Genomic DNA, 26,184 nt, shown 5'->3' on the forward strand with positions numbered 1-26,184 from the left:
ATTTGGTCTCGATCATTTCACTTTTTTTCAGACATATACAACATAATCAATTTGGATGCTAAAGACGTTGTTGCACTCACCAAGAAGCACTTGCCCATGGACTGGAAGGTGACCCAAGGTCATGTGACATGGAAAACAGCAGAAAATCATCATCCAGCAAAGACCTGGCTGGCTGAATTCTGGAAATTTCTTGGCAATGAATTGATTGAGTTAAACAACTTTATTGATGTACCTTTAATACCACTGGAGCCACTACAGAGTTCAAGGAATTCTGTACTGTTAGCAAGGTTGCAGAGTAACACAACTTTGATTTTTCAGAGTAGCACAGTGTCTAGCTTGTCAGATCATGTTCAGAAAGTGTTAGGAATGGTGGGGTGTACAGTCATAAAAAGAGATGAATGTCTTAGACATCATGACATTGAGAGGTATGTTCTTCCTGCTTCACCAAGAAGTGTTCTACAAGTCTTTGTGAACTCACACAGAGATCAGGTCATCAAAGGAATTGCCTCTGCTTCATCACAGGAAAAAGAGGAGTTGAAAGTGTACCTCTCTTCTTTGGATTCTCTCTCAAATGCTGAAAAGATCCTGCTTTCCATGTTGCCAATCTTCAGAATGATGTCTGGGAAATATGTTGCAGTTCAATCAAAGCAAGCAGTTGTTTCAACTGTCAAACCAGCCATTCCAAATGATCTGCCAATGCCTGAGGCCATTGTAAAGTGTGCAAATGAAGCTGATCGCAGACTTTTGACTCTTCTGAATATTAAACTCTTAGATGCCGCTAAGTTGGCTGTTTGTTTGGTTGACTCTATTGAGACAGCCTCTTTCAAAAAAGGTGAGGAACAGACAGTAATGACCTGGATATTGAATAATGGTAGCATTTTACTCTCACAAAGTGAGCAGCTGCTTGCGAAAACGAAACGTCTCAATTTTATTGAGACAACTCAAGGAGAACGCAAACGAGCCTCAAACGTTTTTGATCCAAGAAAAAGGACATTTCAGGACCTTTTTGAGGCAGATTTCTTTCCCCCACCTATTTACACAAAGACAGAGGAAATGCTTCAGAGTTTGCGGCGCCTTGGCCTAAGGACAGAGCAAAAACAAATATCAACAGAAAACATACTCCAAGTCATAAATCATACTGAAAAGCTTTTTGTCCACTCACCAGATAAGGCATTCAAAAAAGCACATACTCTTGTTCGAGTCCTGAATGAGAATGATTTCCTTTCAAAATTCACCAAGGCGCAGATAGAAGAGCTGAAGCAAAGGCAGTGGGTGCCCTGTGAAAATCCAAAGTTCTTGAATGGAAGCATTTGTAGAAATCTCAAGAGAGGTCTGTATAAGCCAGCTGAAGTAAGGGATTCAAAGTATTCTTCAATTGTTGGATATGTAATGCCACTTACCTCTGAGCTAACAGGACATGTCTGCAGAAATCTTGGACTGTATGAACCCCCTCCTGCAGAAAAAGTCTTGGAGAACCTCTCTGCACTGAGATCAATGGTCAACCCAAATTCAGATTTTCAGCTTAAAACCGAGCTGCACAGTATTTACAAATTCATGCAAGACAATGTGAGAAATTTCACAGATTTAATGGACACAAAAAGCATCCCCTGGATATGGAATAAAAGTGAGTTTGTCTGTCCAGGAGATATAGTTTTAGCCTATCCACCTGAATTGGATCTAAACCCCTACATCAAGAAAGTGTCTGAAGAGTTTTTGCAATATGAAAACCTGCTAACAAAATTTGGGGTGAAGAAAACTCTGTCCGATGAAGAGATTGAAGATATACTCCATGGCATAAAACAAAGAATTGACTGCAGGTATCCTCCTCATGGAGACTTGACAGAACTTAAAGTGTCAATTGCCATTCTTGACTGGATGCGAAAGAATGAGAAGCTTTTAAAGGACAGTACCCCTGTGCCTGTCATGGTACAAAATCAAAACTTTACTCTGCAGTCTTTGTCCAAAACAGTCTTCTGTGACATCAGTGCTGAAGGACTTGATGACCTGAAACAAGACAATGAGGAGTTCTATGTCATTCATGAAGAAGTTCTACCCATCACTGCAAAATGGTTGAAAGTCCCATCCTTAAGTACTCGCATCTTAAAACCACAGCTCATACAAGCAGGGCAAGAGTCCTTTGGAATAGAACAGTGTGGGCAATCTGAACCAATTACTCAAAGAATTAAAAACATTCTGAAAGAGTATGATGAAGAAAGTGACATTTTCAAAGAACTCCTACAAAATGCTGAGGATGCTGGGGCAACCACATGTAAATTCCTCCTTGACTTCAGAAAACACAAAGACCCCCCTGAAACTCTCTTTGATCATGGAATGGCTCTCTGCAATGGACCATGCCTTTGGATCTTCAACAATGAGCTTTTTTCACAAGAAGACTGGAGAAACATTGTCAAAGTGGGATCAGCATCAAAGGAAAAAAAAGTCGAGATGATTGGAAAGTTTGGGCTTGGATTTAATGCTGTTTACCATGTGAGTGATATTCCTTCAATTTTGAGTGGAAAAACCCTTCTCATACTTGATCCAAATGTCACCCATTTGGAAAAGCACATTCTCAGCAAAGGAAACCCAGGAATTAAACTTGACCCATTCCAGGAACGACTGTACAAAAGGTTTCCTGGACAGTTGAAATCTTATGAAGGAATTTTTGATTGTGATTTGTCAGTGCAAAACAGCAAGAAAGCTTACAATGGCACCTTGATTAAATTACCATTTCGCACTCAGGAGGAGGCCAACAAGTCAGAGATCAGTTCAAAGGTATATGATGAAGAGCGAATTAGGAGTTTTAAAAATCATTTGACTGACAATTCACAAACACACCTACTATTTCTGAAGAGCATTACATCTATGTCCCTTCAAATTGTCCCTGAAAACGCATCGACTCCTCCATGGAATGATCAGATTCAGACTCCTCTCAGAATATCCAGAGAAGTCATGAATTCAATTGCTGTCTCGAATGACACACGTCTCCAAGAGATCGCGAACACCTTCAGAAATAGTGATATCAAATCCCTCAACATTATTGATGTCAACAAAGCACACATTGTTAAAATAGTTCAGGAGAACTCAGATAAATCCCTCACCCAGTACTGGCTTTTGTACTCCTGTTTTGGGACGCATGATTCTTTCCAAATGTTCCAGAGAAGAAATGAACAAGAACATGTGTTTTCATTTCCAATTGGAGGTATAGCTGTTCCTTTGCATAAAGAGGCAAAAACTAATTCATGGTCTCCTGATGAAAGCCTGAAGCATGAAGGCCAGGCTTTTTGCTTTCTTCCTCTCTCAATTGAGACAGGTCTTCCAGTCCATATCAATGGAACTTTTGCAGTCACATCTAATAGGAAAGGTCTTTGGGAAAAAGGAGTGAAGTCTGAGTGGAACAAAGCTCTACTGAAAGATGCTGTAACCTCTGCTTACATCACTACACTGCTTGAGCTGAAAAAAATGGCCCAAAATGGACATATCCAGAACTATTCCTTCCATACATTCTGGCCTAACACAGAGACAGTAAGCAAAACATTTTTACCCATGGTTGAGTCATTCTACTCAGCAGTTGTGGAGAATGCCAATGGCAAATCTCTGGAGCTTTTCAGCAATGGACAAAATTGGTGTTCTATGGACAACGTGAGATTTCTGAATCCAAAAATTGAGGAGAGCCGAGTAATCGGAGACATTGCCATGAAAGTGTTCTTGAGCTTGGGAGCTTCATATTCCAGTGTTGTTTCTCTCCCATCATGGGTAAGACAGAGTTTCATCGATTGTGGCTTTGAGCCAGAGATCAAACAAAGAACAATCAACTGGCCTGAGTTTTACAAAATTGTTTTTGAGAACTTGAGTTCTGTGGACACACACAGCAGAAATACTCTTGTGCTGAATGCCATTGACTTGAATGATCCAGCTGTTGATGACCTACTGCAAAGCTACCCTTGTATTCCAACACAGAATTGTAAGAAGCTTCAGTTAATCAAGCGACTTGTGAATCCTTCTGGCAAAATGGCTTGTTTGTATGAACTTAAGGAAGGACGCTTTCTTGAAGGAACAGAAAATGACTTTCTCTCACCAAAAAGGATTCAACGGCTTTCAGATTTGGGAATGCTGAGTGACCACCTCCCTTTAGAGGACATAATAGAAAGAGCAGAGAAGATAACCAGTGTTTGGCAACAGGATAAATCTGGATATCGTAAACGTCTTCAGTGCCTTGTGGAGTCAGTGAAAGACTCCTCAGAAGATGTGAATTCTCTGCACTGGCACACACTGTCTCAAATACCATTCCTTCCTGCCTTAGTTCCTTTTGTTCAGCAAAACAAGAACACCACCGTTCTTAAAAAACCCTCTGAAGTTTACAGTGACAGTTGTCTCAATTTAGTAAGCATGACAGAATTCACAGTTGATCATTCAAACCTTCAAATACACAATTATCATCCAGTTTTCCAAAAATTGAGAGTACTGACAAATCCACCTGTTGAGACGGTTCTTCAGCAGCTGTTAAGTGCACACCAACATTTCAAAGCATTTGAAAAGACAGATCTCTTCAACATTGCCCAGTATTGCTATGAATATCTCAACAAATACTTGTTGGAACAGAAAGATCCCATTCCCATTATTGAGCAAGCAAAATCATTTCCAATCATTTTCATTGAGGATCAATTTGTAAATGTGATGTCAGTGGCCAGAAGTACAGAATTTGAGGAGAAACCATATCTCTATGTGCTTCCAGTCATCTTCTCCAAATTTGAGAGGCTCTGGGACTGCCTTGGTGTCACCAAACAATTTACAAAAGAGCAATTTGTTGCTGCACTTAATAAAATTGAGAATTTAAATAAATCTCAACCTCTTTCCACGTTAGACCTCGATAAGTGTGTCACAATACTCATAAATGGGCTATACAAAATCAAAGACGAAAATCTTACAAACTGTCTCATACCTGATGAGAGAGGAGTGTTGACATCTTCTAAAGAGCTGAGATTTAATGACAGCCCATGGATGCCTGTCTCAGCTGGTGTCAAGCTCGTCCATGATCTGATATCTCGGCCTGTGGCCTGTCATTTTGGTGTTAAGACAACAAGACACCATACTCTGAATAAACATTTGGTCAGTCAGTTTTCCCTTCATGCCAAAGAATTTGGACAAAGTGAGAAACTACCTGTCCGAATAAAAAATATAATTGATGCATATCCCTCTAAAAAGGATGTTCTGAAAGAGCTCATACAAAATGCTGATGATGCAGAGGCAACAGAAATTCACTTTGTGTGGGACAAAAGAAAACATAAGAGTGAAAAAATATTTGGAAAGGAATGGGAACTGGTTCAAGGCCCGGCTCTTTGTGTGTACAACAACAGAACATTTTCTGATGATGATCTGCAGGGGATTCAGCAGCTGGGGGAAGGAGGAAAACATGGCACTTTAGGGAGAACTGGAAAATATGGACTTGGCTTCAATTCCGTGTATCATCTGACAGATTGTCCATCTATACTGACCGGTGACAAATGGCTCTGCATTTCTGATCCAAATCTAAAATATGTGGAAGGTATAACAAAACAGTCCCCAGGCTGCATGTTTTCAGTTGATGATGAATTAAAAAAATCTTTTGAGGATGTTTATCATACCTTTCTTCCAGAAATGTTTGCCCTCAATTCTGGAACCATGTTCAGGCTCCCTCTCAGAACAGAGGAAATGGCAGAACAATCTGAAATATCTAGACAGACCGTCACAGATCGTGACATGAACGAACTTTACTCTGCCTTGACTGAAGATCCTGAAGGACTAATTCTCTTCTTGAAACACATCACAAAAATTCAGTTCTTGGAGATCGGTGAAGATGGAAAAGGGAAAAAAGTTCCTTTCCTTATTGAAAAAAAACAAACAGAGAAGAACACAGTAAGCAGGGAAAACTTTCACAGACATGTTCGAGAATCCCTCACGTCAGGAACAGCAGAACCCTGCAAAACCATCTATGACATTCAAATCTCATCTGGAAATAACCAAAGTCAGTGGGTCATTGCAGAGTGCTTTAGCTTTTCAAGACAAAACTATGAGCAAAAAACCAAGCAAGGTAATTTGAAAGTTCCTCAAGCTGCTTTGGCTGCATGTAGGAAATGCTCATTTAACTACAAATTTACTGGCAGGGCGTTTTGTTCTTTGCCATTACCTGGAGAAACTGGTTTACCAGTTCATGTGAATGCAAATTTTGAAGTAGATTCTTCAAGAAGGGACTTGTGGAAAGAGGATGGTGATAGTCTGAAGACAGAGTGGAACCAGTCACTGAAAGTAAACATCATTTCACCTCTCTATGCAGATCTCCTGTTACATCTGTGTTCAGTCATGAAGAAGGATACACCTAAAGTTCTTATATCCCTCAAGTTAGAACTGGAGACTTCTTGCCTTGATTACTTTCCATGCATTTCAGAGAACGTAAACAAAGTCTGGCATGAGATGATCCATGAGGTCTATAAATCAATCAGCCAACGTGATCTTCCTGTCATACCCACTGTACACGCTGTTTCTGTTGAGTCATCACAACTTTCACAACAAAAATACACAGTTACCTGGTACAGTCTATCTAAACCATTTTTAGAAAATAGTCCATATTTTACAAGTACTGACAAAGATGGAATTTTCAAAATTTTAGATGACACCGGGATGAAATTAGTGCCAAACTCAAGTAAAATGAATGAAATAAAAGAGAATTTCAAATCAGCTGGTGTGAATGTGACAGAAGTCAGCGCTTCAACAGTGATACATTTCTTGAAACAAAGATCATTGAATGATCCTTCCCAGACAACTAGTGGTTTGCCTTTGCCCATCAACCAGACATGGATCAAAGACCAAACAAGATGTTCAAAACTTCTGAGCTTCTGCTTGACAAATGCCAATGAGAAAAATGTTCATGACCTCAATGGGCTGCCTCTTCTCCTCACAGAAGATCAGATGTTAAGAGTCTTCGACTCTAAATCCCCAAAGCTGATATCAAGATTTAGCAGTCTTTTCCAAGGACATCAGGAAATGTTTGCAGACAGTTATGTCAATAGAAGTCATGTCAAAATTCTGTGTCAGGGAAAGTTAATTAAGGACTTAACAATTGACATAGCAGCAGAGTATTTGAAACCAGAACTTGCTCAACTCCTCAGTCAGTCATTACCTGATCAAAGGTGCCAGCTTTACAAAGCAGAGGCAGAGACGATCAAATGGCTGAAAACATTATGGAGCTTCTTTGAGGATCAAGGGAAATTCTACCAAAATGAAAATATGAATGTCTTTAGTGAGATAAAAAAGCACTTTGATGACAGTCCTATTTTACCAGTCATTTGTCCCAGTCAAAATAACACACATTTCTTACAAACATTGGGGAACATATCAAAAGTGATTCTGAAGCCAGATGAAAAAATAGCTTCCATTCTCATAAAACTCGGGTTCATGAAATTAGACTCTGACTTTTTCATTGGTTTCATTTTTGATTTCCGTCTCAAGTATATGAATCCAGAACTCCTGCAAACAGGAGACAGCAGTGCTGTTTTAGAAGAGGTTTATCATGTACCTCATTCACAGTTTGAGGAGCTTTCTACAGATGAATGTGTAGATCTTCAATGCTTCTTACAGAATGGGATCAGAGATTCCAAAAAGAAGAGTCAACATGTGAAGATGCTCAAGTCCTTGCCCCTGTTTGAGTCAATAACTGGAAAACGAGAAAGGATTGACTTACACAGAATGATTTTCATTCTGAATTCTGAGCATCAGAATGATTTCCCAAACTTGTACCATGTTGATGGATGTGACAGTATTTTCCTGAAGAACACCTTGGACAACCTAGTCTTGGCAAAATGTCTAAACATACAGACTATAGATGATTTGGAGTTCTGTGTACAGTTTATTCTTCCTTCTGTGCACATGATGAAAGAGGCCAAGCTTCTTGATTTAATGCGTTTTTTAGTGGAACTTGGATCAGTGGACCCCAGGATTGTCTCTGCATTGAGAGACGTCAGATTTATTCGAGACATCCATGGCTCTCTTCAGGTGGCTTCATACTTCTATGATGACAGTGTACCCCTTTACAAGGTAATGCTTCCAAAAGAGAGATTTGTGCCAGAGACGTTTTGGGAGATTTTCAGAGATAAATTCACTGAAGCAAAGTTTTGGGGCTATTTCCAAAGTAAACCTACTAAAGCACATTGTCTCTTAAAGGGCCTTGGATTGAAACATGAAGTGTCTGATGAGGAAATCATTCAGTTTGCAAAACAAATTGAATCTGAAACAAAAGGCAGCACTCCTCTGGATGTTCTTAAGAAAAGATCAAAACTTTTGCTCAAGAGTGTTTTGTCAAAGAGTAATGAAAAAAACTCACATTTACTAAACAGAGTTGCTAACATGAAATTCATCTTCCCAATGCAAATCCAGCAAAATCTTTGTGATTATCACAAGGCCTTTGCTCAAGAGAGGGAGGTTGTTGCAATCAGTGGATCATTGATTGACAGAGACAATGATCACCATTATTTGATATGGACATCTATGCCAATCCTGCCTTCAGAGCAACACTTTTCACATCTCATAATGAAACTGAAGGATGTCGGAGCCTTGGAGACTCCACCCCTTGGACAAATAGCTGCTAATCTGAAAAACATCTGTAGGTCTCAGTGTGACACTGACACATTGCTGGAAACAAGAAACGCAGTATTTAGCAAATCATACGCATACCTGCAGTCAATAAATTTAGATGCCTCTTTATTCTCAGACCTCCCCATTATCTTGGTGGAAAACGGGACAAAACTTGTGAAGGAAAAGCAGACAGCACTTGTAATAAATGATGATCTTGAGTTTAGGCCTTATTTGTACCGCATTCCCCCAAATTATATGAAATTTGAAGACTTCTTTAAGAAGATTGGTGTAAAGGAGAGGCCCAACATCAATCAATATATCACTGTTCTTCAAGAAATCTATTCTGATAGTTCTGACAAAGACAGCCTTCAGGCAAATCAGAAGATAACTGTGAAGCGTGTTGTACAACAGATGTTTTGCCTGCTGAAAGAGGAACAGAACAAAACCTCTTTCCAAAACGACCCACTTTATCTTCCATCAACAGATGGAAGACTCTATGAATCCAACACTTTGTTTTTCAATGACACAGTCTTCCAGCCTGCAAGACTCGAGGGTCCTTTGGAAACCAAGTTGAAATTGCTGGAAAAATTAAACTACTGTCATCTCAAAAATGATCACTATGAACATCAAACATTGTTGCAGTTCCTTCCACAGCAAGTTCGCCCCAAATTTCTCTCGGATGTAATTTCTGCAAATCTGGAGGGAGCAAGTGTTCAATATTGTGATGAAGGGGAATGTGAATTTAGTGGCTGGTTCGACAAACACTTGTCTTCTGCTGCATTTCTTCATGGACTAGTCTGTCTCATCAGAGAAGACAGCAAAGGTGGGGTTTCACAGTCTGAAGCTGCAGGAAAGTGTGAAGAAATCTTTTCTAAGATTCAGATTATCTGTTGCAAAACTCTTAAGACTGAACTTCTGTTAAACCATGAGCCACTTGAAGGTAGTAAGGTTGAAACAGATGTTTATGTGAAAAAACAGCAAGATGGGTGCAGATTCTACTTGAAACACAATGATGACATGACCCACAAAGTAGTGAATGAAGTTAATATGTGTCTTACTAAAGAAATCAATGCTCTTCTAAAGAACTGTCTGACCACCGCAAGCCTTCTAGTCCTTGGGCATCTTCTGCTGTGTGAAAACATGGAGGATGTTGAGAAAACCTTGGCAAATCATGGAATTCATAATAGTGGCCTCGAGGAAGGACATGATGCCTTACCGAAACCTGGATGTCTTATACCTGAAGAATGGCATGACTGCCTTGATATGAACTTCCTCAACAACTTTGAAAGTGGAGAGTATGTTGGCTTCAGCAAGGACGAATCTGGTGAATATTTCTATGCCATTGTTATCAACCGACTGGATGATCCACTGGGACAAATGAAACAATTTCCTGCCAGATATAAAATACAAATTGGCAGTGATGACTTCATTGAAGTAAGCTCTCTTGACCTTTACCAATTTAAACAGGAAAAGAAGGCAACTGTGTCAACAGGGTCCACTTGCACAGATATAGAACGTCTTTTGACATCCAGGCCTCCACCCAAAAGAATCTTTCCGGGGACATTTGAAGAGATCAAAAGAGAAATTGACCAAAGCTTAAATGAAATCTGGAATATGTCAAATGAGGACAAACAAAAAGCCCTTAAGCGTCTCTACCTCCGGTGGCATCCAGACAAGAACTCAGGCAACGAAGAACTTGCCAATGAGGCTTTCAAATACATGCAAAACAGAATTGAGGAACTACAACAAGGGAAAACTGCACATAGCACATCCTCAACCTGTAGAGACTTTCGAGATTTCTATGACACGTGGAACACAGAGGCACGAAGCCACAGGAGGGGACGTGAGAGGTTCTATCAGAACTACTCCAGAAGACACTATAACTTTTGGTCATACCACAAAGAAACACCAAGGCCAAACAGAGGAGAGGCAAAACGCTGGTATGAACAGGCTCAATGTGACATCAGCGCAGCTCACAATGCCACTGGAGGAGATTGCTCAGAGTGGTGTCTGTTTAAGGTGCATCAGGCTGTGGAAAAAGCCCTGATAGCAGCAATGTACAGGAGAAGTGGAGAGCATTCCAACAACTGCTCAATAACTAGCCTTGCTCAGCAGGTGTCCCATTACAGCCCACAGTTGACTTCTTTACCAAACACTGTGAAGCAACTGACTGAACTTGGTGTTGATGGCAAAAAAACTCAGTATCCGAACTATCACCCATTTCCTCACATTCCAAACAAGCAGTTCAGCGTTGATAATGCTAGAAGTGCACTGGATATTGCAACAAAGCTTTTAGAAAAGATAGAAGAATACATTTCTTGAAGTAGCTTGAACTGAACGACTATGTTCCACTGAGACAATCATGAGGAACTTTTCAATTAACAATGCTGATATTCTTTTTTTTTTATCTGTTTAGTACTGCTACCATGCATACTGGAAATTCTTATATCTTTGTAATCATGTTTTGATAATTCTAAGTCTGGTTCTCTTCTTGCTTACTGTTATATTTAGCATTTATATTATTGTATACTGGACATTCTTGTAGCAAACAGTAGAGCAATGCCGATGTAATGGGTTTGATTCCCAGGGAAAGCATTACATTAATGTATATCTTGAATGCAATGTAAGTTACTTTAGATAAACATGTCTGCAAAATGTGCAATATAATTGACATTAGAATTAAAATTTCAATGTAAGTCATTTAAAAGCATGGTTTTTATTAAGAAATATGAACAGAAGTCAACCAAATATTCACTAAATGACAGAACTGCAAATAAAATGAATGAATTTGAAATACAAATTACAAACAATCCAAAGGGATATGAAAATATTTAAGGTAATGCTGTGAAATGAAATGCATTACACATTTTATGTCTGGATCCTGCTTTTGGCATCAGGCGGTCCTTTGCCCATTGATGAGAAAATAATCGATATTACAAAAAAATAAAACAACACAAATATTACAAAATGTGATATTAAAAAGTGTAAAAGTCACTTGTATTTATAAAGTAACAGTGTCCAACAGCGACACCCGCAGGTGAAGTTACAGCGGGAGGCTTCTCTCTTGCCTTCTCTGAGCTCCATTGACTTAAAGTCCCCCTGTAGTCAATAATTTTATCCCTTAAAACTCATTTTGTATCACCCAAATTGCATATTTAAAAAAGTTTTCCTTGAAAACTAAAAGTCTCCATGCCTTAAAATAGCTTGAATGTAACTCGAATGTAACCCTTGCCTCATTTAGTATGTGCGGTTCTATGAATATGCAAATGAGCCCCGCCTCCACTCACTCACAGCTCAGAGATCCACTTGTTGATGATCACACGTTGATCTGATTGGTTACAAGGTAGTTTGTGACGTCAGAAACTTTAAAGATTTATAAAAACAACACAGACATATAAACAACATTGTAACGACTATGGCTCGATGGGTAAAAAATTGACTTTTATATTTATATACTAATTAAAAGTGAAAACACTTTCTAAGTCCCACAGACTTGGCGAACTCTGTAACTGAACCCCCGTTTACGACTCGCTTCCCCCCTCTCGACAGTGTGAGCTTCAAAGACATTACTGACATTCCGATCTCAACAGAAAACCCGCTCTGAACACACACACACGTACACACACACACACACTCTGGAACTTTGGAAACAGATATTCTTCCACATAACAAGCCACTGAATGTTGATATGTATTCCTATGTTTCTCAAAGTGTCGTCACTTGCCATAACGGAAACACTGACAACTTTATTGTGTGTTTAATCAAACTTTATTTGTGTGTAATTATGCATATAAGTGTAACGTTATGTTTCCCCAATCTTTACCTGTCATAATTTATATCTCTGTAATCCTCTCCATCTCACGGAGACGAATCTTGACTGCAAGGTACAATAATATGCATTTGATTCCAGGAAATATCATATTTCTAAGTATGAATCCTTTCCCTCATAAGACATATGGTAAAAGGGGGCGTGTTTTTCTTCACACAAAGAAGACTGCTTCCCGCTACAGATCAGAAGTTTTGATTCGCTCTGTCCCCAAAACAGGGCGTAAACAGATGTCTGTTAAAAGGAAGATTCTCTCTTCTCTTCGCTCTCTCATCTCTTCCAACTCAACTCATCCAACTTCTCTGGACCCTCCTCCCCGGCGCAGCGTTTCTCCAAGGAACATCCGAAGGAGGCCCTGGCCTTCTCCATCGAACGAACCCATGTTCCAGTCGTAGCTGCCGGTCTCTGCAACTAAGATTTCCAGCCTCTCCCATCCCGGGAGACGAATCTGAACTTTCTCGGTAACATCACATTCAGTGAGCCTTTCAAGCTTCCCGCGACACCGGAAGACGCAGCAGAAACAGGACACCATCCTCGCTTCTTGCATCAGCTTCAGCCTGACCAAAAAGAGCACCCGCAAGTATATTGATTCCTATAAAAGCTGTTCCAGGTGTCTAGGTCTTAGGTCTGTGGACTAAGTTACCCTCTATCTTCCCTCTATATCTTTCTTTCTTTCATTTCATGTTTCTGTGTTCGGTTAAATGTTTATTGGTTTGTTTGCATTTTTACGTACGTTTATGTTTGTAGTTTATATAATCTCTAGTGTGTGCCATTTTATTAATAAACCCATTCATACTTTTAATTGTCTCTGTGTTTGAAAACCCACCTTATAAAAGTCAATGAAACTTCAAGATCTAAGCTACAAGCTCGATATTGACTACCTTGAGTAGTTTTAATTCATAAACTCAGAAAGTTTGATATTCGCGGCCAGAAGATAAAACTTTCGTGGAGTTTAAAAGGGATACCCCTTCTTAACTGTAATGATCAGACAGTACAGAACAAGGTAATCTCGATAATTGATAAAATAAATGTACATGCGACTTGTGAATTATGACCATAAGTCATAAATATTAATATTTCCAAAATTCCCTATATTCTTGAGCTAATTCACATTAACCCAGAGGCATTTACGTTACATTTATTATGGTGGAGAATCCAAAAGCAGTTTCAAACTTTGTTTGGTGGACAAATTCAGTTTCAGTTGAATGTGTTATGGCTATTTAATAATTGTACGCGCGTTTTGAAGTGTGAGATAAGTCGCCAAGGCGAACTCACCCAGCTGATCGCGGGCACAAAGCCAGCCCAGCTCTGCTAAAACTGCAGTCCATGACATTACATCTGTCTCTGTAAAGACGAAGCAAAACTCTTTGCAGTTGATACATGTAACATGATTTAAACCGACTAAATGAAGACGAAGGATCTCTTTTAGGACGAAGACGTAAATCTGATAGTTGTCAGTCGTAATAGGCCTTATGATATACAATACGTTAACGATAACTCCTGGTCAGAAATTGGCCTCGCGATCCAATTTCGTAAACCTACGCAAAAATCATAAAAGTGCTATTTTGATTAATGCTTATGGGAGATGAGCAGATGATAAGTCCTGCTCACAGCTGTTCTGATGCCTGGTGTGCTCACAGCTTAAGTAAATAGATGTTCAACGCCTGTTTGCTCACAGTTTCTAGTGATTAAAACACGAAGTTTTAATACCTGTTGTTATGTAAACCGTTTTATATGTATAATATGTAATTGGAGGCCAGTTTTATGAATTAAGAAAACGGATGATAATCCCTGTTCTCCTTCTTTAAACCGTCTCATGTGTATAATATATAATGTGTAAATTGGAGACCAGTTTTATGAATTAAGAAAAGATGATAATCCCTGTTCTTATTCTAAAACCGTCTCAATGTGTAATGCATAATGTGTAATTCCTGTTAGTCACATGTTGTGAAACTCGCGTCAGTCTTCCGCATGCAACAGAAGCGCAAAACACCACGTGATTCCAAAAAAAAAAAATCTGCTGAATTACGCCACTGACCGACACTAGAGGGCAGCCTCTAGGTCTGGGGCAGTTCTCAAATTACGCGCCCCCAACCGACGTCATCCTGCGTGAGCGTCGCCTCCCACTGACGTCAGCCTGCGCGAGCGCAACTACGCCATCTCGTGGCGTTCTAAGATAATACTTGCTTTCAATTTCTTTTTCTCTCTGCATTCATTTTTCTCTCTCAAATACTTAACTGCATTCAAGCTTAGCTTATGCTGATATTATTTGGAGTTAGACAATTCCTTTTTCTGTTTTCGACGGTCACACTTTAAGTTAAGTTCGAAAAAAAAAGGAAAACTTTTCGAATTAAAAACTTAGATTCGATTCACTCAGTTCATTGATAGGTCCGCCTAGGAAGAAGCACGCCACCGTGTGGCGAGCTTGGGTCGACTTATCAATATCTGTTTAACCCCCAGTCTGCAATTGAAGTGTCTCCTTGCTCCCCTTTTCGTTTGATTATTTTTATGATCCATACTAATAACCTCAGTGTTATTGTAAGGATTATAGGAAGTCATTCTGAATTTCAGTTTTGATTATTTTTAGTATTGATACATCACTGTTATCATTCTAATTTTCTTTCCTTCCTTATTATTATTATTTTGGACCTCTCCTTGCATGCTTATTTGAATTTTAATTTAAACTAGTTTGAATTTTAATTTAAATTGTGTTCACTAACAACCAGGTGGACCACGGAGAAGGAATACGCCCCTTTCCCTTGTGGCACAAACCCACTGCAGGGCCTATCCCTCTGCCTGCGTCCCAAGCCTGTGTTGTTTATTTGAATTTTATTTCATTGATAATTTTTTTTCTCTTTCCCCAGCCTTTTCAAAGGGGGGGTAGGTTATTCCGATAATTAACCATCGGTTATCATAATTCCTTTGCATTGTATCATTATTTTAGTAAAGCCTTTGCCTCTGACCCCTGCATACATATTTACTCAATTTGATGAAAACAGAAAGCCTTAATTCACTTTAAGTCTAACCTCTCAATCCCTTATTGTGTATCTATTGGCAGGACCCAGTCAGTGCACTGTGGTAATCCAAAAGTCATCCCTGGTGGTTTCCGGTGGGCGGGATCATCTGTCCGGCGTTACTGACACTGCGCTCTGTCTGGTGTTGGGACCGTCGGAGAGTCTGACCGCGCCCGCTGGTTTCCACCTGGATGACCTCTATTCACCCCAGGTGAACTAAAATTTGATAGAACCCATCCACTTATTAGGAACCACAGAATACTAGCTATTCCTTCGGGTGTATTTTAAGTGCTTGGACTCACCTTTCTCTCTCTAAGACACACTTTCTTTCGAGGTCCTGTCCCGATAACCCACGCATCTCCTGGCCCGATCAGGAACTCTCGCAGTGTTAATAAGGCTTAGGCCTCTTTATTTTATTTTATTTTATCTTATTTGATTCATTTTCCTTAAATAACGCTCCCCGTGTTATTGTTTGTGACATTTCATTGCAGACCAATTCACTTCCTTGTGTTGTGTTTCCCTCTGATCTTCCCTACCTTCAACCTTGTCTCTTTCTCCACTCTGTTGTGATTTGTTTCTTTCATTTCACTTAAGACACAGAACCTAAGAGAGACCCCAGGAAAAGCTGAATAATAGAGTGACGATCAAAGCGGGCGTCGCTAAAACGACCCCCAGGCTACCGCCTGTCCAAATTTCTATTGTGGGTTTCATCCATACCCACGAAATTGGCTCAGCTAACTGTCGGCATCAGTTAGCCCCGAAATTCTCATAAACGGCATAGCCCGTATGAGTATAGCTCATTTGACCCTAAAACAAACTTGCATTTTGTCTCTTTTTGTGTGTGCTGTGCTTCTCTCGCCAACAGTAAGCCGAGATGTCGAGCTCACCCTGTCCTGCAGTCCGCTGGGACGACCTTGAGGCATGGCTGAGGGACATAACAAAGACCGTGCTGCCCCAGGACCCACATCGCTCGAGCCAAGAGCAACGGGACACAGACCTGAGCCAGTTCGAGCCCCATGATCCAGCCCAGACATACAGCCACGAGCAGCTGTCCAAAATCTTCGGAAACCTCGCACTCAAACTCGTCGCCAGGGCCCGGGACAGCGAAAGGAGCAACGCCGACCTGCAGCAAAAGACAGCCGCACTACAGCTCCAGGCCACAGAAGCCCGGAAGGACCGAGCCCACACACAGAGTCGGCTAGACCAGCTAATCTTCCTGACCGAGGAAGAGGACGAGACGGACACAACGCTACAACAGGAAGTTGAAAGACTTCAAAATGCCCTGGACGATCTTTGTCGGCACACAGACCTTACCACAGAGAATCAACACCGTTCCAGGCCAGCAGGTGGCGGCACGACTGTGACGGTGCCCGTCCAAAGCGTCGGACCGACCGCTCAGAAAGATTCTGGAACCAGCATCACCCGCCGTCCAGAACTCCAAGCCCAGACCGTCGAACCTGTAACAACTCTCTCCAGAACACTGGTGAGGCAGAGTCTTCTTACATCGCAGATGAAGACAGTACAGCCACGTCTGACACAGACACAGAAAACGAACACTGACACCTACTGCTTCAAGGTCCTGACTGACCTGCAGTTGAGTAACCAGACCAATGTCTGCGCCACATACATACCACCATCACGATTGCAGTGACCACACAGCACGAACGAACTTTACCAACTACACTGCACGCCTCAGAGCCGCCAAACGCTACCTCCGCTGTGTACAAAAAAAAGTCATGCGGGCCTCTGATGAACAGACTTTTCCTATGCCACCACTTACCCCTCCACCACCCTCGCAGGCCATCCGAGCTCACTGACAACCAGTGCCTCAGACAGCTGTCTGCCACCACGCACATGTTGCGTTCACAAGACTTCAATACGCATTGTGCACCTGTTGCCATCACAGCGCCACAGCTCGTAAAGCCACAAAGCACAAAGGGGGGGGGGGCAGGCGTAACAATGACGCCACATGTGCCAAAAAGCCATGCATGGGACATCAAAGCATGTGGCATACCAACCTCAGCGAACCAAAAAGACTGTCCTAAACCAACTAAGGACCTCCATCGCTGGAATTTTTTTTTTCTCCTTCTCTCTCTCTCTCTCCCTATCGCCTCTAACAGGATGCAGGCCGCAGTGGTTCGCGAGAAAGCAGCCACACTCACCAGGTCTGGCATCCGGCATCGCACGGAGAGAGCAACCCTGAGTCCTGAACACCAAGGCAGGACTCGCACTCAACACAGTCCCTCCAAGCATGGGCAACCGCCCAGCCTGAACACCTCACCTGTGTCCATACCTGGACCGCAGCTGACGCTGCGCTGTGTACCTCCACAGCAACCGACCACGCCCTGACTCCCGTCTTGGCTTTCACCCTGTACCAGACCCTACCAAATGTGAGCAGCCACAGCAAAGCTCACAAAGCCGTGTCTGGTGGTTTCCTATGGAACCGCAAAAAGGGGGTCCCGATCCGGGGCTCGCCTAAACCTCATTTGACCTGAGTCCTCAGTCATCAGCCGCTTGCCATCGACCATTGCGCTAATTTGTTGTTCGATAAAGTCCTTCCGAGGTCTTTATCTAACAAAAAGGGGGATATGTAACGACTATGGCTCGATGGGTAAAAAATTGACTTTTATATTTATATACTAATTAAAAGTGAAAACACTTTCTAAGTCCCACAGACTTGGCGAACTCTGTAACTGAACCCCCGTTTACGACTCGCTTCCCCCCTCTCGACAGTGTGAGCTTCAAAGACATTACTGACATTCCGATCTCAACAGAAAACCCGCTCTGAACACACACACACGTACACACACACACACACTCTGGAACTTTGGAAACAGATATTCTTCCACATAACAAGCCACTGAATGTTGATATGTATTCCTATGTTTCTCAAAGTGTCGTCACTTGCCATAACGGAAACACTGACAACTTTATTGTGTGTTTAATCAAACTTTATTTGTGTGTAATTATGCATATAAGTGTAACGTTATGTTTCCCCAATCTTTACCTGTCATAATTTATATCTCTGTAATCCTCTCCATCTCACGGAGACGAATCTTGACTGCAAGGTACAATAATATGCATTTGATTCCAGGAAATATCATATTTCTAAGTATGAATCCTTTCCCTCATAAGACATATGGTAAAAGGGGGCGTGTTTTTCTTCACACAAAGAAGACTGCTTCCCGCTACAGATCAGAAGTTTTGATTCGCTCTGTCCCCAAAACAGGGCGTAAACAGATGTCTGTTAAAAGGAAGATTCTCTCTTCTCTTCGCTCTCTCATCTCTTCCAACTCAACTCATCCAACTTCTCTGGACCCTCCTCCCCGGCGCAGCGTTTCTCCAAGGAACATCCGAAGGAGGCCCTGGCCTTCTCCATCGAACGAACCCATGTTCCAGTCGTAGCTGCCGGTCTCTGCAACTAAGATTTCCAGCCTCTCCCATCCCGGGAGACGAATCTGAACTTTCTCGGTAACATCACATTCAGTGAGCCTTTCAAGCTTCCCGCGACACCGGAAGACGCAGCAGAAACAGGACACCATCCTCGCTTCTTGCATCAGCTTCAGCCTGACCAAAAAGAGCACCCGCAAGTATATTGATTCCTATAAAAGCTGTTCCAGGTGTCTAGGTCTTAGGTCTGTGGACTAAGTTACCCTCTATCTTCCCTCTATATCTTTCTTTCTTTCATTTCATGTTTCTGTGTTCGGTTAAATGTTTATTGGTTTGTTTGCATTTTTACGTACGTTTATGTTTGTAGTTTATATAATCTCTAGTGTGTGCCATTTTATTAATAAACCCATTCATACTTTTAATTGTCTCTGTGTTTGAAAACCCACCTTATAAAAGTCAATGAAACTTCAAGATCTAAGCTACAAGCTCGATATTGACTACCTTGAGTAGTTTTAATTCATAAACTCAGAAAGTTTGATATTCGCGGCCAGAAGATAAAACTTTCGTGGAGTTTAAAAGGGATACCCCTTCTTAACTGTAATGATCAGACAGTACAGAACAAGGTAATCTCGATAATTGATAAAATAAATGTACATGCGACTTGTGAATTATGACCATAAGTCATAAATATTAATATTTCCAAAATTCCCTATATTCTTGAGCTAATTCACATTAACCCAGAGGCATTTACGTTACAACATTAAAACCTGGATTTTCACCACAGGCGGTGAAGCATGAGGTGGTTTTAGTGGTGGGTAATTGATAATGAATGGGGGAAAGTCACATGAGAGGATCGGCTATGCCTCCATTGCACTTTGATTGGATATGATCGGTTGTGATTGGGTATGATTGGTTCATGCGATAAATCCTGCCTCTTGTTTTCATGGGTGTTCTCGCATCGACCTGAATGAAGACAATGATGCCTTTAATGGGAAGACTAATTAAAAAGTTAGTAAACAACTCAGCCACTCAGATATCACCGTATCATTTCATGTCAACATCAAACTTGAAATAGCCTGAAAACAGTGACGGCTCTAGTATTTTTTTTTTCTTGGCCGTGCAAATTGAACTGAAACTAAAAAACACAGGGAGTTAAATACACAGGCAAACGAGGTGATTAACGATTACACTGCTGAACATGATCGCAAATCATATTAGTTACCATGACAACAAAGAAGTAGTGGGAAAACTGAATGAAGGAAAACAGGAACTGATGAATGCAAACTAAAAGTCTATGAAATCGAAACTCAGCACGCAGATAACAGAATAACTGATGCAGTGCTATTAAAACAAACAAAATGGAAAAGATAGCAGGGTGTCCAGACGTGTTTTCAAAAGTTTAACTTTTAACTTGACACAGAATTTTAAAACATGACGCGAGAAACTGAAAAAGCAGAGTTGCAGCAGTCAAAGACGCCTGTTTAACGCATTAATCTATATGTTTAGATCGAAAACAACCTTTTCTCTTTATTTTTTTCATCATCAGGCTAGCTAGGGTGAACAAAGTGCAAGACTTTATATTAAAATCTATATTATTTTCTGTTTATAATGTGAGTGAATGTTCAAAAAGATCAGGGTAATTACTCATGGATTACAAGAGCAGATTACAAGAGGACAATGTGAGATGAGATGAGATGAGATGAGATGAGATGAGATGAGATGAGATGTGTCTGAAGTCTGCGGTCTTTTTCCTCATATTTCAATACCTCTCCAATATGATCGTTGTTGATGAGGAGCTTCTATGATATTCTATGATTCCCAGCGCCGCCACTGCCTGAAAACGTAATGACTGTGGGGGTTTTTAGTGAGAAATCAGCTTAGGGAAATTAACGTTACATCTTCGTGTCTGTGATCAGTGTGTTGAATCTTCAAGCTTGATGACTTCTGAAAATAAGATGACTATTAAAAAGAAAATCTGAACATTAGTTCACAAATAATATATTGTTTACATTTTAGTTATTATTTTGGAATAAATGTAAAATGCGTAAATAAAACTTGATGAAATTTATACTAGAATATTAATTGCAAAAAAACAAAATAGAATTATAATGATTATTTAACCAGGAAAATTAAGTGTAACTGACATAAATTTACTTTTGATATACAGTATATAAAAACTGTGCATACTTGCCTCCTCATTTTAAAACACCACCACATACAACTGGTATTTATGTAGTAAAAGCAGCATATCTACATATATGCATATCAGAATATGGCTGTTGGAAAAATAAACCAAATACAAAATCTACCAGTGAAACAAATGTACTTAGTCAAATTTCATACGGAAAGATATAGAAGATACGATCTTAAGGAAGTCTTAAAGAATGCCTCCAGTTATTAAGTGAAGCTTGATCAACAGCTTTTGTGATATGCAGAGAGTGTTTTTGATTCGCCCAGATTACATCAAGTCTCACCAGTTTCTCGCCAACACCAAATCTATTTTACATGCAACTTCAATGAATCTGTGTAACTCTTTCTAACATTTGACTCTGTCAGCTGTAACATTTGGCAGCACACTTTAACCATATTTTAAAGACAAAATAATTATGAAATGATTTATATATAATTATATATCATATACATATGTACTTAAGTCCTGCTTAATTGGGTCAAAACACACGCTAAAGTTCAGCTAATTGCATTTAATATAAAATGAAACAATAAAAGATTTTCATTTAATTAAATTAAGTGTCCATAAACATTACATTCAGTTTACACTAGGTTGTTCTTATTGTATTATTTTCAAAAAGTATGCTAAAGTATACTTCTTTTCACGAGGGATTATCAGTGTTAGAGCTGGTGTGTAGTGTGTTTGACTGGCCAATAGTCATGTAGTTTTCTGTCATAAGTTTCTTTAGAGCTTACAGATGACAAATTACAACAGCATTTGTTCCAGATAAACAGGTATTTTAATACGAGTACACATTTTCTGTGGTAATCAACCGCATGACAAAGATGTTTTGTTGGTGTGTTTCTGGTTTCCTGGTTCCTGGTTCCCCTGTTTGGATTATGTTCCTGATTTGAATTATCTTTATTTTTATTTTGAATAAAACTTTCACTACTTCTGGATCCTGCTCTCCTTCATCTCAGAGTTTCTCCCAGCATTACAGAAGACCTGACCACCAGCTTGAGGACACTGGACACTTCTTGGACATTGCATATATCACTGATTTCACTCTCATTTACTTTTACTGTTATTGACTAAATAGCCAATTCCAGACTACACTTTTCCGTATTGCATATAATTATGCATTATTTATATATAAATATATTATAGTAACTACATGCAATATGTAAAACAAAGACACTGTAAAATATTTAATAATTTTAATTAAACATCGTACATCAGCAAGGAAAGAGAGGGCACTTGAATGACACTGTGTTGTTTATTGGTGGTTTTGTAGAGTGGAAACCCAACATCAGACGCTCAGGTTAATGGCACTGTCCTCATCCTGAGGCAGTATTTTGATGGGGAGTCTGACCTCCTGATCTGCATCTCTGCAGCACATCCATACTGCACCTGATAACTGCAATCCCCTGTGAGGTTCAACAGGGATGGTCAAAAGAAAGTGAGGTGCTATTGTTCATCTACTGGCCGGCCCATGCTGCATCCTACAGGATGGTCGCTTCACTCTTTGACATCTCTCGGCCCACAGGCTTATAGGTATCTGTCCTCGGCCTCTAAGAAAAGTTGTTCGGCTTCCTCAAGGTGAAGAACTAGAGGATCTGGGTGCAGGATTTGAGGCTCTCCTGTTTTCAGTGTGGCAGTCAGAGCCATTAGGGGCTTTCGCACCGGAGGAACCTTTTCATAGTTCCTAGAACTATTGGCGGAAGTTCCCGGTTTTCAGCGTGTTCGCACCGCAGGAATTCAATTCAATTCAATTCAATTCAAAATTCGCCTATATAGCTGTGGTGCGCGAGTTGATAAGAGAAAAACGCGCAGTGGATTGAGCGTGCAAGCGGCACAGACGCGCGAGCTGGTCGAGCACATCAGAGGTCCGTGGAAAGTTTGTAGTTCAGTCGGATGTCAATGGCAAAGAAAGTAAAACGAGGCATGTAGCTTATTAATAACGTTAACTGACCAGAAAGAAAGAGAGAGAGAGAGAGAGAGAGCACTTCTGTTGAATGCTCTTGATTGCTGATCGTTCACTCAGCACGTGTTATTTGGATTAAAACTAAATCGTATATGCAAGTAAAACATGAACTGTTACCTTATTTATGTCTAACGAGTGGTTGCCTACATTATTACAGGACATTTGCAGGTCAAGAAGTTACATGAACTTCAAACATCCAAAGCGCGCGCCCCGAAAACCATCGCCTCAGACAGCACGCGAATACTGAATGGAAGTCTTTCACGTCTTGCGCTTGTATGGATGAATTCACTTTTCACTCTTGGCGAGTATCCTAGTAAACAAAGTCTGTTATATCTCTAGTGAACGTAAACAGTATAATTCAAATGGGGTCCGTGCGTTCTGTATTAAAGGTGCAGCAGTTTAATTAATCTGCTGCTGTGTTTTAATGTTAATCAAACAAAGGACAAATAAATTACTCACTGCTCTTGACTAAATAGGCTACCTTTTTTTTACTTTACAAAAAGATCCATCTATATTTAATTTATACAGTAACGATAATTCAGTGCATTAAATATATATTTGATGAACAAATTAAGTTTAAATTTAATAAACGACTAATATGATTGATATTCTTTTGGTTTCTCTACCAATACATTTAAAAATTACAAATGCATGAATTAAAAATTAATTGAAAATTAAAAATATAGGTATCGGTTACGGTATCGGTATCGGCGAGTACCAAAAATGAAAGTATCGGTATCGGACTCGGTCTGGAAAAAGTGGTATCGGTGCATCCCTACTTTGCGGTATAATATCTATATCGGTTGGATTGGTTCCATGTGATATAATTAAATCTAGTGTATGATTAAGACGATGAGTGGGTTTTGCTTGACCCCAAAGGAGTTTAATAAATCTGTAAACGCAGCCCCTAACGCATCATTTGGATTATCTACGTGTATGTTAAAATCTCCAACAATTAATGCTTTATCGACATTGACCAATAGATCTGAGAGAAAGTCTGCAAACTCTTTTAGGAAATCAGCATAGGGCCCTGGAGGTCTATATACAGTAGCTAAGGCTAGAGATAATAGGGATTTCTTTCTTACATCTAAGAGCGTAATATTTAGCACAAGTACTTCAAACAAATTAAACCTGTGACCTGTTTTCTGAGTAACATTAAGCATTTCTCTATAGATTGTTGCAACACCGCCGCCACGACCAATCAGACGGGGCTCATGTTTATAACAGTATCCAGATGGAGTAGACTCATTAAGACCGAAATAATCATTTGGTTTAAGCCAGGTTTCAGTAAGGCAAAGTACATCGAAACTGTTATCTGTGACCATTTCATTTACAATAACCGCCTTAGGTGTGAGCGATCTAATGTTTAGAAGACCTAGCTTTAGAAATTGTTTTTGTTCACTAATATTGAGAATTTCTGGTTTAATCGCAATTAGATTTTTCCTAGATCCTACAGTAGATTTAATGTTTGACCTCACTAAACGAGGAATAGACACAGTTTCTATATAATGTTCTACATTGGTACTTATATCAATTAAGTTGAGACAGCAAAGACTGTGATTTGGACATATGGTGTGTAACACCTTGGAGATGTTGTCCGACAGAAGAGCCGCTCCGATTCTGCTGGGGTGAAGTCCATCAGCACAGAAGAGCCTAGGTCGCTCCCAGAACAGATTCCAATTATTTACAAAGAGCAGTTTCTGTTCATTACACCATGACATTAACCATTCATTTAGAGCAAATAATCTACTGAACCTTTCATGTCCTAGTCGGTACATGGGAAGCGGTCCAGACACGATGATTTCAGGCGATGTGCTGCATACCGTCTCGATCAGGCTCCTGTAGTCCTTCTTCAGAACCTCCGTCTGCCGCAGCCTGATGTCGTTCGTTCCCGCGTGCAGCACGACAGCTCCGACCCGATCGCCACCATTCAGGATCTCGGGTACCTGCGCAGCCACATCGAGAACACGAGCAGCAGGAAAGCAGTGAGTGCGCACCTTACCTTTACCTGAGGTAGCGTGGACATGCCGGACGATGGAAGTGCCGATGATCACAGCGTCGTGTCCCGTCTCGCGTAGAGGGGAGAAGCGGTTCCGGGTGGAGATCTCGAAGACCGGGAGGGGCGGAGAGGTCCTTGCTCTGGTCCTGGCTCGCGTCTTCCGCTGTGGAATCACCCAGGGTCCATGGTGTTGTGTCGGTGCCGGAGTGAATGAAACCAGGGATGATTGCGTCCTGGGTGCTCGGGTCCTGTGCAGAGAAACACACGGAGTAGACGAGCTCTGTAAATAAGACGATCGATAGGCGAGACCACGCGTGCAATGCTAGCGGGCTAAGGCTAGTAGCTGAAGTTCGGAAAGTTGGATATAAGTAGCGATATCAAAGCAATCTGATTGTTTTTTTTTAATAAAGAATAGTATCGGAGATATGTTCACATGCTTGTAAAATTTGAAAATTTTGATTTATAAATAAACGTGAAAGAAGAAAATCAAGGATTAGGAATCAATTCGACGGAGCTCCAAACACAAACAAACGCTTAGTCGTGACGCATAGGAACTAGGAGCGATTTTAGTCCTAGGAACTCCTTTTAAGGGAACTAATTTACTCCTACTTCAGAATCGGTTCTAAACCAGCACTATAGGCACTACAGTGACGTTAGTGTTCGCTGATTGGCCGAACGCACGTGAAACACCAGCACCCGCCATTTTAAAATAGCTGTGTAAACACACAGATTATAGCCTATATATTTACTCCAGAAACTAACTCTACGAACATGTAAAACAGTGATAGATGGTCCTCTTAACCGTTACGCTGAGGAGAAAATCCAACGCAACTTTGAGGAGACCAAGAGAAGCATGATTATGTATTTCTGCTCAACTAGCGAGAACATCAACCACACGGCATACGCTAATACCTTTTCATTACTGTCTACTTTTTGTCAGCTGTAACATTTGTCAGCACACTTTAACCATATTTTAAAGACAAAATAATTATGAAATGATTTACATATTGTATATCATATACATATGTACTTTAGTCCTGCTTAATTGGGTCAAAACACACTCTAAAGTTCAGCTAATTGCATTTAATATAAAATTAAACAATAAAAGATTTTCATTTAATTTCAATTAAGCCCCATCAGTCAACTCCGCCTGTTACTTCAACAAGAAACTCTTCTTTTCAGTACAGTGCCAGGCTG

General features: G+C 40.4%; 2 protein-coding genes and 1 long non-coding RNA gene across 3 annotated transcripts in view; all 3 read left to right on the top strand.

The window, feature by feature from the left end:
• The window catches only part of LOC309503288 (sacsin-like), a 29,469-nt gene extending 18,158 nt beyond the window's left edge, over window positions 1–11,311 (top strand). Inside the window, exon 8 of the mRNA XM_082176013.1 lies at window positions 32–11,311. Coding sequence (XP_082032139.1) covers window positions 32–10,926 — 10,895 coding nt within the window. The 3' untranslated portion in view covers window positions 10,927–11,311. The remainder of the gene's footprint in view (window positions 1–31) is intronic.
• A 4,782-nt stretch (window positions 11,312–16,093) lies between these two features.
• Window positions 16,094–19,018, top strand: LOC309503458 (uncharacterized protein). Its single transcript, XM_082176291.1, has 2 exons — window positions 16,094–18,055; window positions 18,178–19,018. The coding sequence occupies exon 1, from the start codon at window positions 16,319–16,321 to the stop codon at window positions 17,093–17,095; it is 777 nt and encodes a 258-aa protein (XP_082032417.1). The 5' UTR covers window positions 16,094–16,318; the 3' UTR covers window positions 17,096–18,055; window positions 18,178–19,018.
• Window positions 19,019–19,594: 576 nt separating this feature from the next.
• LOC309503551 lies at window positions 19,595–21,963 on the top strand. Its single transcript, XR_014207720.1, has 2 exons — window positions 19,595–20,513; window positions 20,544–21,963. It is a non-coding gene; the product is annotated as an uncharacterized lncRNA (long non-coding RNA).
• Window positions 21,964–26,184: the final 4,221 nt, after the last annotated feature.

The sequence above is a fragment of the Leuciscus leuciscus genome, assembly GCF_965113295.1.
Source record: "Leuciscus leuciscus genome assembly, chromosome: 7".
Lineage (NCBI taxonomy): Eukaryota > Metazoa > Chordata > Actinopteri > Cypriniformes > Leuciscidae > Leuciscus > Leuciscus leuciscus.